This window comes from Chlorocebus sabaeus, chromosome 4 (assembly GCF_047675955.1).
Source record: "Chlorocebus sabaeus isolate Y175 chromosome 4, mChlSab1.0.hap1, whole genome shotgun sequence".
In the NCBI taxonomy this organism is placed as follows: domain Eukaryota; kingdom Metazoa; phylum Chordata; class Mammalia; order Primates; family Cercopithecidae; genus Chlorocebus; species Chlorocebus sabaeus.
In genome coordinates this window covers 87,614,466-87,629,620 of record NC_132907.1, presented here as the reverse complement: position 1 = coordinate 87,629,620, position 15,155 = coordinate 87,614,466, and the positions used below count along the sequence as shown (strand labels likewise).

General features: G+C 50.3%; 2 protein-coding genes across 7 annotated transcripts in view; both read left to right on the top strand.

Annotated features, from left to right (window-relative positions):
• The window catches only part of TENT4A (terminal nucleotidyltransferase 4A), a 43,474-nt gene extending 40,562 nt beyond the window's left edge, over nucleotides 1-2,912 (top strand). Inside the window, exon 13 of one of the 2 annotated variants that reach the window (XM_073014843.1) lies at nucleotides 620-2,912. In XM_073014843.1, coding sequence (XP_072870944.1) covers nucleotides 620-811 — 192 coding nt within the window. In that variant the 3' untranslated portion in view covers nucleotides 812-2,912. Of the gene's footprint in view, nucleotides 1-616 lie in introns of both variants that reach the window. The other variant, XM_037988696.2, reaches the window with a different exon arrangement.
• A 4,640-nt stretch (nucleotides 2,913-7,552) lies between these two features.
• The window catches only part of LOC119620795 (uncharacterized), a 72,141-nt gene continuing 64,538 nt past the window's right edge, over nucleotides 7,553-15,155 (top strand). For 2 of the 5 annotated variants that reach the window (XR_012092823.1, XR_012092822.1), the window contains exon 1: nucleotides 7,553-14,168. Coding sequence is in view for 1 of the 5 variants with exons in the window: in XM_037988693.2 (XP_037844621.1) it covers nucleotides 14,824-15,055 (232 nt within the window). In the remaining 4 variants the exon portion in view is untranslated. Of the gene's footprint in view, nucleotides 15,056-15,155 lie in introns of all 5 variants that reach the window. The other 3 variants (XR_012092820.1, XR_012092821.1, XM_037988693.2) reach the window with 2 other exon arrangements.

Sequence of the window (15,155 nt, the reverse complement as noted above, 5' to 3'; positions counted from 1 at the left end):
TCACAGTTGGGGGAAGAACATGACCGGGACCTTCTTATTTCTTTTTTTTTTGGAGACAGAATCTGACTCCATCCCCCAGGCTGGAGTGCAGTGGTGTGATCTCAGCTCACTGCAACCTCCGCCTCCTGGGTTCAAGCAATTCTTGTGCCTCAGCCTCTCGAGTAGCTGGAATTATAGGTGTGTGCCGCCACACCCAGCCAATTTTTGTATTTTTAGTAGAGACGGGGTTTCACCATGTTGGTCAGGCTGGTCTCGAGCTCCTGACCTCAAGTGACCTGCCTGCTTCGGCCTCCCAAAGTGCTGGAATTACAGGCGCAAGGCACTGGCACCTGGCCAGGGACCTTCTTATTTCTATGGATAAGTAGAACAAGTTAGAAGTGAGGTTCTGCTGAATTTGTGTGGTTTGATCCTGGTATATGGTTGTTGCCTTCAGTCAGTCACGGAATGGGAAGGATACTTTTCTCTCAAATGGAAGAGTTGGAAAGTCCCAGAGGGCAGGTGTCCATCCCTCCTCCCTACGTAACATCACGTCGGCGCTTAGTGTGGTCACTGCCGGAGGACGTGGGCATTGTGCCTGTTGTCTGGCTCCAACACTGCTGTCTCTCTCTTTCTCCAGCAGCACAACGGCATGAAACTGTCCATGAAGGGCTCTCATGGCCACACCCAAGGCGGCGGCTACAGCTCTGTGGGTAGCGGAGGTGTGCGGCCCCCTGTGGGCAACAGGGGACACCACCAGTATAACCGCACCGGCTGGAGGAGGAAAAAACACACACACACGCGGGACAGTCTGCCCGTGAGCCTCAGCAGATAATGGCTCCTGGCTGCGTCGGCCTCCCCCATCCCTCCGCAGACTGCCCCGCGGCCTCGGCCACCGGCAGGGGAACCGAGACCAGCACCCCGCACATCAGCCGGGCTCACGGCACGCCCGCCGCTGATCACTCTGCATGTTTCTTTGTGTGGTGGTCGCGTCCATCTTCAAGAACAGCTCGTTGTGCTCATCTGTGAAGCCTTATTAAACGTGGACGTTGTTTTCTGCCTTCCCAGGATTCTTCCTTCAGTGCTGAGGCAGGTCAGGCTCAGGAACTGCAGGGACGTGAACATGCGCTTGCGGTTTGCGGTAGCCGTGTCTGTTCCTTCGCGGTTTGCTATTTTCATTTCCTGTTTGTCAAAGCAGCAGAGGAGATCAAACCCCGTTCGTGTGTCTTTCCTCCATGGATAGGCTTGGGAGGTCATTGTTTTACTGCCCTCACATTTTGTTTGAAATTTCAGAACTGTTTTTCTATGTAAATATTGAAAACTTATGATTTGTGCAATAACTCAGATATTTTTTATTTAATTTCCTATTTTCACATAAGTTATATTTAAGGGAGGAGGGAATTTTTTTTAAACAAGCTTAGGTCCTTTCCCGAGCTGCATTTTCTAAGTTGGGTCATCGTGTCGGCTGGTTGTCTGACGAGCATCGTTACAAACACCATGATGAGGGGTTTGGGGTTTTATTTTGATGTCTTTTCTTTTGGTCGGAGTGAGTGAAGGAGTGAGGTCGCCCTGACGGTTTTCCAAAGGGCTCGGCTCCAGAACCCCCTGACGGACTGCCCGTGGCCCTGCTGTCGGGCCCCAGGCCGTTGTCTTGCTCTGACCACAGAGTTTTAATGTTTTGGTTTTCAGTTCTTTTAAACTGGACAACAAATCCAGCATTTCAAGTGCCAGAAGTATAACTTTCTAAGGAGAGAAGGGTTGTCACATTATAAAATCTTTAGGAAAATGTGAACTGGAAAATGCTTCAGTCAGTTTTAGTGACATAGCCTGTGATGATGGGTCTGGTGACTATTATTGCGGACCGTGGTACCCAGTTTTAGGAATGTGGAGAAAGGAATTCTGTTGATTCCATTGAGGAATCTGTAGCGTATGCATTCGTTCTGTTAAGAGCAAATCTAGGAGAAGTGCTTCAGCTGCCCAGTGCGCCGTGGGGAGTGTTTTAATGGATCATGTCGCAGGAGAGCACAGCCCAGCGTTGGGGCCGGGACCGCTGGCGCCCGACGTCGGAAGCATACAGGTATACTATGCAAGTGTATTCTGCCACAACAACCACTGTCTTTGTTACCTTTTTTTGAACAAGAATATATCCATCCTGCCTAACCCTGAGTTTTTGGAGCACCACAGTTGTCCTGGGAGTTGGTTGCATCTTGTAGGCCATCTGACTTCCTGTTGTTAAAACAGGGGTCTGGTCTTGCTAAACACTACAGGTAGGTTGGTCTTTGAAGTCCACTAGTGGAGAATGTCGAGACAAGATACTTATTACCATGACATCTGATGGATGTGCAGCAGTGGGGAGTTCTAGATTGATCTCTGAATGTGATGGACGCCCAGCAAGGACAAGCTTTAAAATGTCTGCGGTCTGTTTGCCCTTTTGAAGCAGGACTGGCTCACTCTGTCATTGGGAGCTGTCGGCTGCGACTGCAGGTTCTCTAGGAGGCATTCCAGAATAGAGTAGCACACTGTGTCTGCAGTTCTCGATGACCGAAAGTTATCAAAAATATTTAAAATATTTAAATTGTGAACCTATTGATAAAGAATATTTATAAAAACTGATCTGTAGGCCTGTACTAATCTCTACGCATTAGCAATATTGACTGTAAACCCACATTAAGGAAACCACTACGGGACTGGCAGTGAGTGTCCCGTGGGGTGTGCATTTTAAAGCTCGTTTCATAGACACAGGTACCATGTTCCATTTCCGTCATGGTGAAGCAGATGAATTGGCCTGGCTACCACTGTGGTTGTGTGCTACAGGTTTGACAAAAGATATCATGTTTCGATTTTTTTGTGTGTGGACAACAATATGGAAGCTAAAATTGACATATTTTTATGTAAAGTTTTTCTATTCTTTGATTTTTAATAAACTTTGGAAACCAGTTTTGTGTTTGTGTTCAAGTGTATGCTTTCAAGGGTAAGAGCGGCTTCCACATTTTCAGTTTTGAATTTCTAAATTAGGGCAATACTTGAACCAGTTATTCTAAATAAGATTCAAAAAAAGGCAGATGATCCCAGTCCTATAAAGCAAGTTGCGGCAGGGAGATTATGTTGTCACTGGTCCATTAAAGTAGGAGGAGGTAAAAATACAAAAATTAGCCGGGCATGGTGATTACAGTAGCTGTAATCCCAGCTACTCGGGAGGGTGAGGCATGAGAATTGCTTGAACCCGGGAGGCAGAGATTGCAGTCAATCGAGACCATGCTACTGCACTCCAGCCTGGGCGACACAGTGAGACCCTTTCTCCAAAACAAAAAAACAAAAAGTGGGTGGAGGTTCTAGGCTTTCCACAAGGGCTATATAACAGTAACAGAAACGTGCTCTCTGTCCTCACATTCTGATGCTAACAGAAATTCAGTAAAACTGTTTAAATGGTCCTTACATGCAGTTTCTGGCAAGCTGCTATGTGATATTATGTACTTAGACTGCCCAGGGGCAACATTTTACTTTCTTCATTTCTTTTAGGTCAACATTGCATCACTTGCAAATAAGACATTACAAACCAAACAATCATAATGTAGCTTAAAATGTAACGGACATTTGGAATTTATTTGAGAACTGGCGTTTGGGATTTTTTTGAGACGGAGTCTCGCTCTGTTGCCCAGGCCGGAGTACAGTGGTGCAATCTCGGCTCACTGCAGGCTCTGCCTTCCAGGTTCAAATGATGCTTCTGCCTCAGCCTGCTGAGTAGCTGGGATTAGAGGCACCCAACACCATGCCCGGCTGATTTTTGTATTTTTAGTAGAGATGAGGTTTCACCATGTCGGCCAGGCTGGTCTTGAACTCCTGACCTCAGGTGATCTGCCCACCTTGGCCTCCCAAAGTGCTGGGATTACAGGTGTGAGCCACCACACCCTGCCGACATTTGGAATTTATAAGGAAAGGTATAAGAATTCTTCTAGGCCAGCAAGTGACAGAACTGCGTGTCCCAGCCTGTGCAGCCCCTGGAGTGCATGTTGTAGAACTATCAACTCTAGAGTCCTTCCAGTTGTCAAGGTGGGTGTTGTGGGTAAAACACATTCCTTCCACCTGAAGAACAGAGTAGCCCTGTCCTCTTGGCACCTGGTTCCTGAGAGGGTGCAGAAGCTGCTGACAACACTGCCTAGTGGTGCTGTGGGGAAGATGGCAGGCAGCTGGGTGGGACTCGAAAGCCTCTCCAGGGGGCCGAGCCCTGTGCAGGGTCTGCATGAGCTGCCATGGCCAGGGTGGGGCTGGCAGGAGCTGAGCTGGGCCTCCGAGGGAATTGGGGGGCTTGTAGCCAGGGGCATCTGGAGGAGGAGCCCACGGCAGTGCTGAGGTACAGGGCACTGGAGTGGGGAGATATGGCTGAGTTAGCCTCTGTGTTGGAGGCGGGACTGGTGGGTGTTGGGGGGGGGCACTCTCGGCCTGCCCCGGGTTTCCCTGTGGGTGGTGATGCTGCCTACTGAGCCACTGGTGCCTGTAGGAGAGCTGTCTTTAGGAGGCTTCCAGGAGCTGCCAGAGCCTGAGGCCCCACAGAGGCATCTGAGGTGTCAGATTTGGGTCCTGCTCTCCTCGGAAGCTGGGAGTACTGGAAGGTAAGGGCTTTCTGGGGGCAGAGTGAACCTGTCCAGGCCACTGCGTGAACATCAGTAAGCCCACCACGTCATCTCGGGACCCCGTGTGCTGGATTTCATGGTAACAAGTAACCCCCTCATGACCAGCTTTTGTACATTCCTTTTGATTTGTCCGGGGTCTCGAGTGGCACCTCTTTACCCTGTGAGATACCCAGAGATCTCTGTAAATGCTGTGCCCAGCATGCCTCGGCCCGGGCATGAGCCGTACGCAGGGGAGGTGGCGACATTTGTAATCCAGATATGGTTTCATTGTGACTGGGTCACCTGTGATGCCCTAAGCCTTGAGAACTTGTCATGTGTGTGTCATTATCCTCTTGCTGTCTAACTTGTGAGATTCTTGCCAAGCCTTAGGTGACTATGACTACCTTTGGTCCAAGATAATTGCCTAGAATGGACGGTGGCTCCTGTTAAACACACACACATCCCAGACACCACGCCGGGGGCTATGCCTGTTGTTTAAGAATGGCCCCAAAATATGTTGCCTGCACTGTGTCTCCAGGGCCTGTGTGGGAGGGGTAGCTTGGGAGGGCCGGGTCCCGCTAGCCCTGGGTTGCAAGGGTAAACTGCCTGGTGTCATTCATGGTGAGATTTACTTACCCCATGACTTGATCCTAGAGAAGGACCAGCTAAGGACTTCAGAGGTCTTGGAGTGAGTTCCAGGCAAGGGCAAGAAACCAAGGCTTTTCATGGGTTCTTAGGTAAAGGAAGGGGGTGTGGACCAGTCGCACTGGGAGGTCGAGTCCTGTCTCCTAGGAAGCCACGTGGCTGTGGGGTGAGCTTGCCCAGGGTTCCTTCCTGCCAGTGTGGATATGGCGCCCTCTGCCCAGGCCTCTTGAGATGGAACGCTTGGAGCTCGGCCAATGCTCAGGTCGTCATAGGTGCTGTGGGGTCACTCACACTTGGTTGAGAGGTATGTGACTCGAGGAAGATTCCTGTCATTCCTGCTTGTATTTCATCAAGTCCTGAGCGAGGTTTGTGAGAATGGGTGCAGGTGGCTGTGACCGAATCCAGGTCTCCTCAACAGACAGGAGACCTCCGCACATCCTGCCATGTCACTGTTGGAATTTTCAAATTGGGAGGAATCTTAAGAATCAGCTAGAGCAGCTCAGCCCCAAAAATGAGAAACAGAAGTCCTGTGATAGGAAGGGCTTCTAAAGGTCACGTGGCACATCCGCCAGGCCCCCGAGAGCACGCTGGGCCTGGCTCCCACGCCGCTGCTCTTTGCAAAGGCCTGCGGCCCCTTTTTGTTGTCTGACGACATGTAGAGAAATTGCTGTGAGTTTACGCAGAACACTGGTGCTTACGCTATAATTGAGTCTCACCAGGTTCTGAAGATGCGTCTTGTGCCCGTGGCTCACGTCTGTGGGAGCCTTTCAGGGACATAGCGGCATCACCAGCCTGGCCCTGTGTGTTGAAATGGTTATGGTGGAACTACGTGGGCTCGTGAAATGTGGGAGGCTTCCAGTTGGACTTTCTGTGGCCAATATTGATAGGATCCTGCCAGCGGAGAGCCCGGGCCTAGGGCCAAACGGCTGGAGTTAGGAGCTGGGGTGCGCAGAGCCCTGGAAGGGTTTGGCAGGGCAGGGGAGAAGGGAGTAACAGTCTGACTCTGTGCTTCAGGCTTTTTCTTGCTGGTTCAAGTGTCCACTGAAAGCAGCTAACATAATCAGTACAGCTTCTCTGTTTTGGGAAATCAAACCCCAGATCTTTAATTTGATTTAAAAAGCTTTCCAGGATCTTACCTTTGCCTTCCTTTTCAATCTTGCCGCTCGGCAGTTATTTCTGCTAGAAAATAGGTGTTTCCCTCTCAGTGTCTCCAAATGTGAAAGAAAAATCATCGTCATCAATAGTTGGGTATAAGAGAGGCAGCCTTCTCCGGAAGGGGAGCAGTGAGCAGGCAGTTCACAGAGCAAAAGGGAGGGTGGATCTCCGTGGACCGTCACTGGCTTCAAGTCTCGCTTCTGCTGCTTCCTGGCTGTGTGTCCCTGGGCATGTCACTCAACTCCTGTGCTCCAGTTTCCTCAGCCTGGCAATGGGCCATTGTACAGACTAAACGAGTAAATGCACATAAAGCACCTGGAGCCGTGCCAGGCCCGATGTGAGCATTTGGGCCGCATCGACTCATGTGATTAGACCTGGTAGGCCCGGCGCAGGGAACCAAGCCTGTCAATTTAAAGGGGAGTGGCAGGAAGAACTCATTTTTAATGACAGGCAAAAAGGGAAAATATTGTAATACATGGCTTCCTATTTTCCTTTTCCCTTTTTCTTGCCTTTGAATTTATAATGTTGCTTATTTGGTATTTAAGATTCTTGCTCTGGAGCTTCGAACATTTTGAAAGAAAAAGTAGTGTCATTTAATAAATGCTGTCATTTGACGTTCTGGTTACTATTTTAGGGCAGCATGGTAGGTAGATACTGCTAGTTACCTACCCAATATCCATTTTCCTTTATTACTTGCAGGATTGCCAGGTTTAGAAAATGAAAACGCAAAACTCCAAGTTAAATTTGAATTTAAGTAGACAATGAATACTTTTTTGGTGGATGTTCCAAATATTGCATGGGCAATTTAACTGGGTGTCCTGTATTTTATCTGGCTCAACTTTGTTTAGACAGCAGGGTGCACAGCTGAAAAGATAACTTGTATAACATCCTTGCAGCTAGGGGTGGTTGCAACAGAGTGCTTTCCTTTGGAATGAAACTTTTCTGGGATAAAGTACTTTGCTTCCCTCCTTGGATTCTGGCTGGAATTCGAGTGCAATGCCTGGTGACACAGCAGCCATGTTGTAATCATGAAGCGGCTAGCTGTGTAGTAAGGCTGACAGAGCAGGAAGCTGGAAAGGACCCAGAGTCGTGAGGCTTTGGGCCTTCTTTATATGTTCATATATAACATTTGCATGAAGAAGACACCTGCATCTGTTTATGCCACTGATATTCAGGGCTCTCAGCTGAATACAGTTTTAACTGATATATACAGGAAACACATATTTCAAACAAAATCTCATGTGAAACTCCATATGGGTGGTTCTGGTTAAAGCAGTCTGGTAGGGAGGAAAAAGGGGACATCGCTTCATTGCTTGAATTTCTGCTCCACTCCCTTTCCCTTCTCCCGGATTTTGGGGGATGCCCTGTGGAACCCCTCACTTTCCATGGAACACATCTTTAAGCCAGGAAACCACCCATTCTTTCCCACTCTTATTCTCATTTTTATTTTCTCAACTCTTTTGGGCAGGGGTTGAGGAGGGTGTCCTGCGGTTTGCATAGATGCCTGCTGGACTGATCAGAGCCCTGGATCCCATACCTGGAGTCGGGAGCTTCCCCCAGAGCCCCGCAACTCCCACCCGGGTTGCTGTGCACGGTGGAATGGGCCCGTCAGGAAACAGGAAGGGAGCCTGCTCCGCTCAGGTCATTTGTCCTAATCCAGCTAAGGCACAGGCTGGAGATCTCAGGGGAGTCCCTTCCCTGCGCCCTTAGGAACGCTGGCCCCACCTGGGTGCTGGTTTCACCACTTTGTTACCAAAGTCTTTGTCACAGACAGGTATCGGGTGAGCTTACAGCTCAGCCTGCAGACATAGCCCCAGGGCAGCATGGCTGGACTGGCTGTGCACAGATGCCTGCTGTGGGCTGCGGCTCCCCTGCGGGTGGAAGTCTTGGCCCCTGGACCTGGCATTCGAGGTCTTCCAAGACATTCTGCCCTCGGAATGCTTGCCTCCCTATTGATCTGTCCTGAGTGGCTTGTTATTATTTTTTAACAGTCAGTCATGTATCGGTAGTTATGTAAAATGTGGCAAAAATGAATGGCTGAAGAAAAATGAAATGGAAAAAGAAAAAATCTGAAAATATACAAAATAAAAACCCACACTGTTTTGCTATTGGATTCAACAGACCTGAAACTATCCTTGCAGGAGCCCCTCGGTGCCCACCCGTAGGCCACACTCACCAGCTGCACCCGGGGCTGTGCTTCCAGGACCCAAAAGCTCCCTCCCTGAGCCGCACCCAGGCCTGCTCCCACTCACCTCACCAGCCGCACCCGTTCCTCCCACGGCCCGCCCAGGGGACCATTGATCCTTTAGTCCTCTTCGGCCAGTGTACCCCCAATGGCCCAGGACGGCCCCTAGTACACAATGGCTGTTTCTTGTGGGCAACGCGTGGAGGCACACATCAGGGCCCTGCTTTTAAGCAGGAAGTGCTGAGACCTGGGTGCCACCTCTTCCAGGAGCCATGGATGCCGGGGCTCACCTCCAGAGATTCTGAATTAAATGGTCAGGAGGGAGCCTGCACACCGGAGAGCTCTGAGCACCAGGCGAGTCTCCCGTGTAGCCAGGTTGGGAGCCATCGCTGTTCACGTGGCCAGGGCTGCCTTGCCAGAGGAGCTCATCTTCCTTTGCCACTGTGTAACTGTTCGTGTTTATCAAGTCATGACCTCCCTTGCTACAGTCACTCTTGTCTTTCGTGCTCTATTTAATTTTTTTAAATGCTGGTGGCCTCACTCACGAAGTATTTTTCACCACCACTCATGGACAGGACCTGTCCCGTGAGACATGCACCAAAGCACGGATAGGGATGGCCACGATCCTGCCTGGAACGGGACTTCAGAACTGGGCAGAGCATGGCTCCTTCTGGTGGGGGCCCCAGAACTCTTTTTCAAAGGCAGTGGCAGGACGGGATCCACAGTGCTTGACCCTTTGATAAGGAGACATCCTCTGGCCAAAGGTGACACCACAGGGATTGGGTCCACGTGCTGCTTAACACTGTTTTGGGTGCAGAACAAAGGGCGACTGGGACATTTCTTGTCTGGTCTCCCCCTCTATGTGTCCTGAATTTCTAGCTTGTTCAAAGTGGTCAAAGACCCAACGCTGGTCTGGCACAGAAGGGGTCGTGCCTACATGTAGGGAGGTGCTGAGGCTTCTGTCTCCCGTTGTATGTCCCCAGGGACAGGACAGCCCCCTGCCTGTTGTTCCGAGTGTCCTCTATGAATGGGGACCGTCTGTCGTCCGGGTAACTCCCCTCCTTCACCTCTGTCCACCCGCTCTGGTAGCCACCCCTTCCTCTGCATCCCGGAGAGCCTCGAGGACTCCCCTTTTCTCTTCTCTAGTGTTGGCTCCCATATCTGTCAGTTAATGACCTATTCATTATATGAACATGTTTCTCTTGGGTCATTATTTAACTTTTCAAATTTATCTTCTTTACTCAATAAATTGTGAGCATGGATGTCTGTTCCTCATGGGATCACCCCTGCCAGGCATGTAGAAATTGCTTGATGTAGTTTCACTGGCTTGTGGACAGGCAGTCATGCTTCTCTGTGCTTCTGTGATTCTATGCCAAAGAAAGTCAGTAGCAAGCAAATAGCAGAGCTTTAGTGAATAAGAACAATATTTTACCTTGAAAAAGGCAGCAGGAAAGAGAGTGAAGACTCAAGTTTCCTTTATTAAGGAAAATTGAAATCTAGGTACCTACAGATGCTCTTTGACTTATGGTTAGGTCTCAGTAAACCCATTGTAAGTCAGAAATGCGTTTAATACACCTAACCTACCAAATGTCTATCTTACCTGTGCTTAGAGCACTTATATTAGCATACAGTTGGGCAAAATCATCTAACACAAGCCGATTCTATTAATATTAAAATTGATGTAATATATGTACATATTTTAGTACATGTGATAGTTTAATATGTTCATATAATGTATACAGGTTAAATCAGAGTAATTGGGAGATCCATTGCCTTAAATATTTCTTTATGCTAAAAACATTGGAATTATTCTATCTATTTTGAAATATACAATAGGCTGTTGTAAACTTTAGTGTCCCTACTGATCTAGAACTACCAGGTGATCCAGAAATCTCACTATTGGGCATATATCCAAAAGAAAAAATTATTGAAGAGACATCTGCACTCCATGTTTATTGCAGCACTATTGACAATAGCCAAGATGTGGAATCAACCTAAGCAGCCATCAGTGGATGAATGGATACAGAAAATGTGGTAAGAATACACAGTGGAATACTCTTCAGCCATTTGCAACACAGATAGAACTGGAGGCCATTATGTTAAGTGAAACAAGCCAAGCAGAAAGGTAAATATTGCCTGTTCTCATATGTGGGAGCTAAAGTGGATCTTCTGAAGATAGAGAGTAGACTGGTGTTACTACGGGTTGGGAAGGATTGGGAGTAGGGGGATGAAGAGAGGTTGATCAGTGGGTACACAATCTCACATAGTGTGTGCTTTACTGAAATAAAAACAGAATGGTCGTATGGGTACTCTTAAGTGTGGTTTCTCCAGAACACATACAATTTCCACACCATCATAAAGTTGAAAAATCATTAAGTCAAGCACTGTCTGTAATAGAATTTAATACAATGCTAAGGTCCTTCATTTAATTGTAACATAAGTCACTCAAGTGTTGCCATCCTGGATGATTTTCTTTGATTTTTTTTTTTTTTTGAAGACAGGCTTGCTTTATCTGGAGTGCAGTGGTGTGATCACAGCTCATGGCAACCTCGTACTCATAGGCTCAAGCAATCTTCTCATCTCAGCCTCCAGAGTAGCTGGGACTACCGGCATGTTCCACCATGCCCAGTTAATTATTATTATTATTTTTTGTAGAGATGGGGTTTTGCCATGTTGCCCAGGGTAGTCTCAAACTCTTGGGTTCAAGTGACCCTCCTTCCTCAGCCTCCCAAAGTGCCGTGAGCCACCATGCCCGGCCCCTCTTTGATTTTTTAAAAGTGCCTGCTAGCTCATCAGCACGGGAGAAAGGCAACTTGGAGGCACAATGAGACGGATGATTGCCAATGTTCTGTTTCATTTCAGTTCTTAAGTTCCTGGATGGGGCGCTTACTGATGAGTCTGTCTTGCCTCTCAGGGGAGCCAGGCCTCCATCCACTCCTGCACAGCAGGGACCACTGCACGGTGACCCAGGGTCTGGGGTGGGCATGTTGTGCCCCTCACCCCCTCCACGTGGAGTCTGGCTGAGAGCTCCCTCCCGCCTGCCAGGCCTGGTACTTGGGTGCAGGCCCTTGGAGTTCTGGCTGTGCTGTGTAGTCTCACCCTCGAGAAGAAGGGGGCGCTGTTGCCTCAGCCTTGCAGAGTTTCTCTGTGGTTTAACCACCCTGCCAGCCTCCCTGCTGCAGCTGGTAGCACGTCACTCCATGAAGGAGGCGAGCCCCGGCTAAGGTAGACTGTGAATTAATATTTTTTAAAGCCCCAGCTATTCAGGTTTAAAAAAGGCCCAGGGACATGAGGCTGTAATTTTTCACTCTATTGAAAAAAAGAAAAACCTGTACAATTGTAACAGTGACAATGAGGTTGAAGCTACAGATGCTGCACCTTGGGGATCTTGGGGTCCCTCCTGCTCCCCAGGGGAATCTTATCGGTTTCCACAGAGGAGCTGCTAGAATTGCTGAAAACAGACTTGTACTCACCCAACAGAACTTGCACCAAGTTCTGGGGCCACATTCTGGTGTGGGCAGGGGATTGGTGCCCACTTTGCCATTAGGGTCCCCAATGTGCTGGGAGGGGGACATGAGCTTGATGAGTGGAGGGGCTGGGCCCCCTGAGGATGCTGGTCTGTTCTTCCCTGGAATCTGCCTGTGGCTCAGCCTCAAAACCTCAGGAATGGAAACAGGAGCAGAGAGCCGCCTATGCAGGGTCCTGGGTCCAGTTTCCGTCTCACTCCCCAATGAGCTTGTGAGCTGAGGCAGTGGCATTCTGTGACCTCTGCCTGGGTGGAGAATGAGACTTACTGTCTGGAGTGGTGGGGCCCAGATGCAGGCCTTGGCGCAGGGCACTTTGCAAACTGCCTGGTGCTTCGCTGATGCCTCTCCTTACCCTCCAAGCCCGCAGCCTTTAGGACCTCCTGCTCCTCTGCTGCTCCCTCCCTCCCTCTCCCTTCCCTGGCACTCTCTGTCTGGCTGCCTGGGCACTGACTTGCTGGAGGTCCCCTGGCTCACCGCCAGCAGACATTTCCCTGTCACTGCCAAGGGCTGAGGAGGTGACCGAGGCTCTGACTGGCCCTGGAGGCTGGAGTCCAGGGCAGATGCAGAGGAGCAGCTGGGTGCCATGCAGGCCTCAGGGAAATGTCCCAGGCACCTGCCTCGGAAGCCCTGGGGGCAAAACAGCCACTGAACTCTACAGGAGCCCTACCCCAGGACCACTTCTCCCTCAGGGAACCAGTGCGCTGTGTGGGGTGGAGCGAGTGAGGCCGGGAAGCCAGGGCCATGCCTGGTGACAAGGAGGATCCCTCCCGGACATGGGAGAGGCTGGGAGTGGGTGGCCAACTGGCCAGCCATGGGTCTTGGGAGCTGGCTTATTTTCGTTGTTAGGTTTATGGCTATATTAAGAGAACAGCAATTTTGGTGAATGACCTATAAGTAGACACTCAAAACCTACATTGGTGGAGATAAATATTTCTTGTTTTATCAGCACAAAAGAACACAAAACTGTCTTTTCTCTCTCTCTCCACTCTTTTTTTAATTTTTTTGAGAGAAGTCTTGCCCTGTCGCCCAGGCTGGATTGCAATGACACCATCTCGACTCACTGCATCCCCTCCTCCCGGGTTCAATCGATTCTCCTGCCTCAGCCTCCCGAATGGCTGGGATGACAGATGTGCACCACCACGCCTGACTGATTTTTTGTATCTTTAGACAAGGTTTCACCATGTCAGCCAGACTGTTCTCGAACTCCTGACCTGATGATCTGCCCACCTTGGCCTCCCAAAGTGCTGGGATTACAGGTGTGAGCCACCGTGCTGGGCCCTCTCTCTCTGCACTCTTTAGAATAATCTTTGTCTCCTTTTTGCTGTGATTTCACATCCTTCAGGTGGAGGTACTAGCGAGTCCGGACAGGTGGGACCTGCCTTGTGTCTTCCAGGCTGGGCTGGCTCCATGGCTACCCTTCCCACGAGGCCTCCGCATTGGTGCTGGGGGACGAGGCAGCAACTTGGTCCCCAAGTTGCTCTGATTTGTCGTTACACAGTAGCCCCCTTCTCTAGCGGGCGTGTCAGGGTGGCCAGGAGACAGGAGGCGGGGGCCAGGGAGGGGTTAGGCCTCAGCCTGCATGGGGGGTGTCCTCTGCAAGGAGGCGAGCAGCTTAGCATCCGCCAGCACCAATCATTCGGTGGGCTTCGGGCTGCAGCGGGGTTCTAGTTGCCTGCGTCCTGGCCCTGGGGTGACTTGGGTACGGGGAGTGCTGCTGGATGTGTCAGATATGGAGGTGGGGGGGTCATAGGGTTGGGATGTTTTGTCCCCTCCAAATATGTTGAAATGTGGCCGCCAGTGCTGGAGGTGGGCCTGCTGGGAGGTGTTTGGGTCATGAGGGCTGATGCCTCTGCAGTGGTTGCTGCTGTCCTCATGGTAATGAGTTCCCACTATGAGTTCACACAAGTTCTGGTTGTTTAAAGAGCGTGGCGCCTCCTCCCTCTCTCGGGCTCCTTCTTTCGCCAGGTGAGGTGCCTGCTCCCCCTTTGCCTCCTGCCATGAGTGGAAGCTTCCCAAGGCCTCACCAGATGCAGATGTTGGTGCCGTGCTTCCTGTGCAGCCTGCAGAACCGTGAGCCAAAGAAACCTCTTTTCTTTATAAATTACCCAGTCTCAGGTATTTCTTTGCAGCAACATGAAGGACTAATACAGTGGGGCTCACCAAGCTGCCTTGTAGCAGGAGGGAATCTCTTTGGCCAACAGTTGGCCTTGTGGATGTCAAACCGACATGCAGAATCGAAGAAAACACAGAACGGGCAGACAGAGGCAGGCTTTTCCTTCATGTTGAGTATTGGAAAAGCGGAGGTTCCAAGTCCTGAGGCTGTGTTGGTGTGGGGGTGTGGCCTGCCCTGGCCTGAGGTGTGCTGCTTTTAAGGCTTCTCACCCCACCCATTGGTCAGAGCGTCCACCCTGAATGGACCAGGGTGCTGATGGACACTGATCCCTGTGGCCGGGGCATCCGAGCATTTGGTGTTCAGCTCATCGGGGACTCCGTGGACACCAGAGGGCAGAATGGGGTCTGTCTGCCCCAAAGCCCCATGGGGAGTGAGCTTGAATTACCCCAGAGTCTGTGTAGGGAAGGCTCCTGGAGCCTGGCACTTTCTCCTTTACAGTGGCTTTCAGTTTGTGGATGTTTTTGAAGTTGTTGGCCCTGGGGCTTGTGTCAAGGGTCCTGAAGACCACCCCCAGTGTTGGTGATTTTCCCAGGAGAACTCACAGCCCTCATCATGTGGTGCTATCCTTACAGCATGGTTCATTACTATGAAAGGATACAGAGCAAGCCAGCGGGGGAAAAGCACGTGGGGCGGAGTCCAGGGATCTGGGCGCAAGCTCCCAAGAGCCTGTCCCAGTGCAGCAACACAGGACAAGATTATTTTCTCCGGTGTCGGGTTATGACAACACTTGTTCAGAAGGATCCAGATGGTCGCCTGGATTTGCAGCCGTGTGGTGTCTTAGGTGGTTAGTCAATCCACATGATGGTGTTAAGTTTCCAGCTTTGGGACCAATCTATCCCCCCTGGCAACCCAAGAAACCCAATCCAGGACTCTTTCCACTGGGA